The sequence below is a fragment of the Monopterus albus genome, unplaced genomic scaffold (genome assembly GCF_001952655.1).
Source record: "Monopterus albus unplaced genomic scaffold, M_albus_1.0 scaffold94.1, whole genome shotgun sequence".
Classification (NCBI taxonomy): Eukaryota; Metazoa; Chordata; class Actinopteri; order Synbranchiformes; family Synbranchidae; genus Monopterus; species Monopterus albus.
In genome coordinates this window covers 212,117-214,104 of record NW_018127974.1, presented here as the reverse complement: position 1 = coordinate 214,104, position 1,988 = coordinate 212,117, and the positions used below count along the sequence as shown (strand labels likewise).

General features: G+C 40.6%; 1 protein-coding gene across 10 annotated transcripts in view; it reads left to right on the top strand.

The window, feature by feature from the left end:
* kiaa1109 (KIAA1109 ortholog) overlaps positions 1-1,988 on the top strand; it is an 80,954-nt gene that overhangs the window by 18,192 nt on the left and 60,774 nt on the right. For all 10 annotated transcript variants that reach the window (XM_020608706.1, XM_020608710.1, XM_020608713.1 and 7 more), the window contains exons 13-14: positions 1,223-1,314; positions 1,486-1,603. In XM_020608706.1, coding sequence (XP_020464362.1) covers positions 1,223-1,314; positions 1,486-1,603 — 210 coding nt within the window. The remainder of the gene's footprint in view (positions 1-1,222; positions 1,315-1,485; positions 1,604-1,988) is intronic.

Below are 1,988 nucleotides of genomic sequence, written 5' to 3'. Positions count from 1 at the left end.
GGTTCAGCATCATTAGTCCGTACCAAACTCATCCTCCTGCTCGCGTGACTCGGCCACTCATTTCCCTGAAGAAATGAGTGAAGGGAAGTAACCCCCGATAGGGCCTTGATACATGAAGTCCTTATGGAGGGGGAGTCCCCTTCCAAACAATAACCTCTCCTCCTCCCTCTCCCCTCCTTGCCGTCTTCCATACGCCAACAAGAGTCTTCAGTAAAGGTAAAAGTGATGTCAAATGTTCATTTATCCATTTCATTAGTCATTTATATTTATTTCTCATTGTCTTCTGTATGTAAAAATATAGTTATTCTCTATAAAATGTAATTTTTGTTGATATTGTTGGGTGTCTGGAACGGATTAATTGGATTTGCATTATTTCTTATGGGAAATATTGCTTCAGTTTTCGTACGATTCGGTTTTCGTCGGACTTTTTTAGAACGGATTAGTCACGAAAACTGAGGTTCCACTGTATTTCCAAATCCTGTTTCCAAGCTCAGTTTTTGGTTATTTCTATGAATGAATTTTGTTAACTATTTTTCACAGTGAATTAGAAGACAAATGAGTGTGTTATCTATAAATAAGAGATTGCTGAGCCCTAATAGTTTATTTACATAGAGGGCTACATTTCCACGTATGAGTCAGAATCTTTGCATTGTGTCATAGTCTGGATCAGAGAAGGTTTGGTGAATCAAGACCAGAATCAATTGCCCTGCTCAAGACCGAGACCAAAATAGTGACTGTAGTGACCGTCTTTGCACCAGTGCTTACAATGCAAGAACTTTGTACTTTATTACTTCATTAATTATTATTTTAATTTTTTTAAATTTGAACATTATATAAATCTAAGATTGTCTTCAATTTTGTGTGCTATGTAAATACCATTAAAAAACATACATTATTGGCAGAGACAGAGTAAATTCTGTGTTAGGGTTTGCTCAGTCTCATGAGACTGAAACAAGTCCAAGGCAAAAGTGGATGAGACCATGCTGATATACAGTACTGTGAATTGTAGACCATTTGCTGTAAAACTGTGCAAATAATATCACTTGGTGACAACACTGCAAGCTGTGACTGTACTTTACCCCCCCATGTGCCCCTCTACAGGATAAAGTGGTATAGATAAGTGATGGATGGATAACATTGTTTGCAAGAACTTACTGTAGCTGCAGCATTGAGATCTGAGAATTGTTTACCCTGCTTTTCTGGTTCTGACTTCTGCCATCAGGCTACTCTCCCACCATCAAAGGTCAGCTGCTTCATGTAGACACCACCAGCAGCATGCAGTACAGGACTCTTCTGGAGGCTGAAATGTTAGCTGTAAGTAGCAGGCTGTTACATACTGTAAGAAGCTTTTCATTTTGGAGAGAGATTTGAAATAATGTGCCCAGATATAGGGACAGTTGAGCAAATGCAAAGTCAGACTTGCAAATACATAATCTGTGCATTCCTAAAAAGCGAAAATGTGTTCTGCCTTTGCCTTTCTTTCAGTTCCATGTGATAGCAAGTTACCCTCGGGTGTGGAACATGCCTCAGTCATGGCAGTGTGAGATTGAGGTGTACAAGGCCACCTACCACTTCATCTACGCTCAGAAAAACTTCTTCACTGGTGAGCCCCTTAGCAAACACACAGGACAACTTACTGATAATTTGCATATTCTGAGCGTTTAGTAAGATCAGATAATTGGCATCTGCTGCTTGGCATTTTTATTACTGAAATCTATGAAACTAAAGGAAGGCGACTGTGCTTCAATGGGTAGAGCAGTCGTCTCCCACCTGGAGGGTTGGAGGTTTGAATCTCGGTGCCTCCAGCTCACGTGTTGAAGTGTCCTTGGGCAAGACACTGAACCCCCAAGTTTGCCCCCATGGCTAGAGCCATCGGTTGAGTTGGCGCCGCAGATGGCTGCCTCAGTTCTGTACCGGAAACAAATTCCTTGTGTGTAACATACTTGGCCAAATAAAGGTGATTATTATTACTTCTCCTCTTTTTTTTT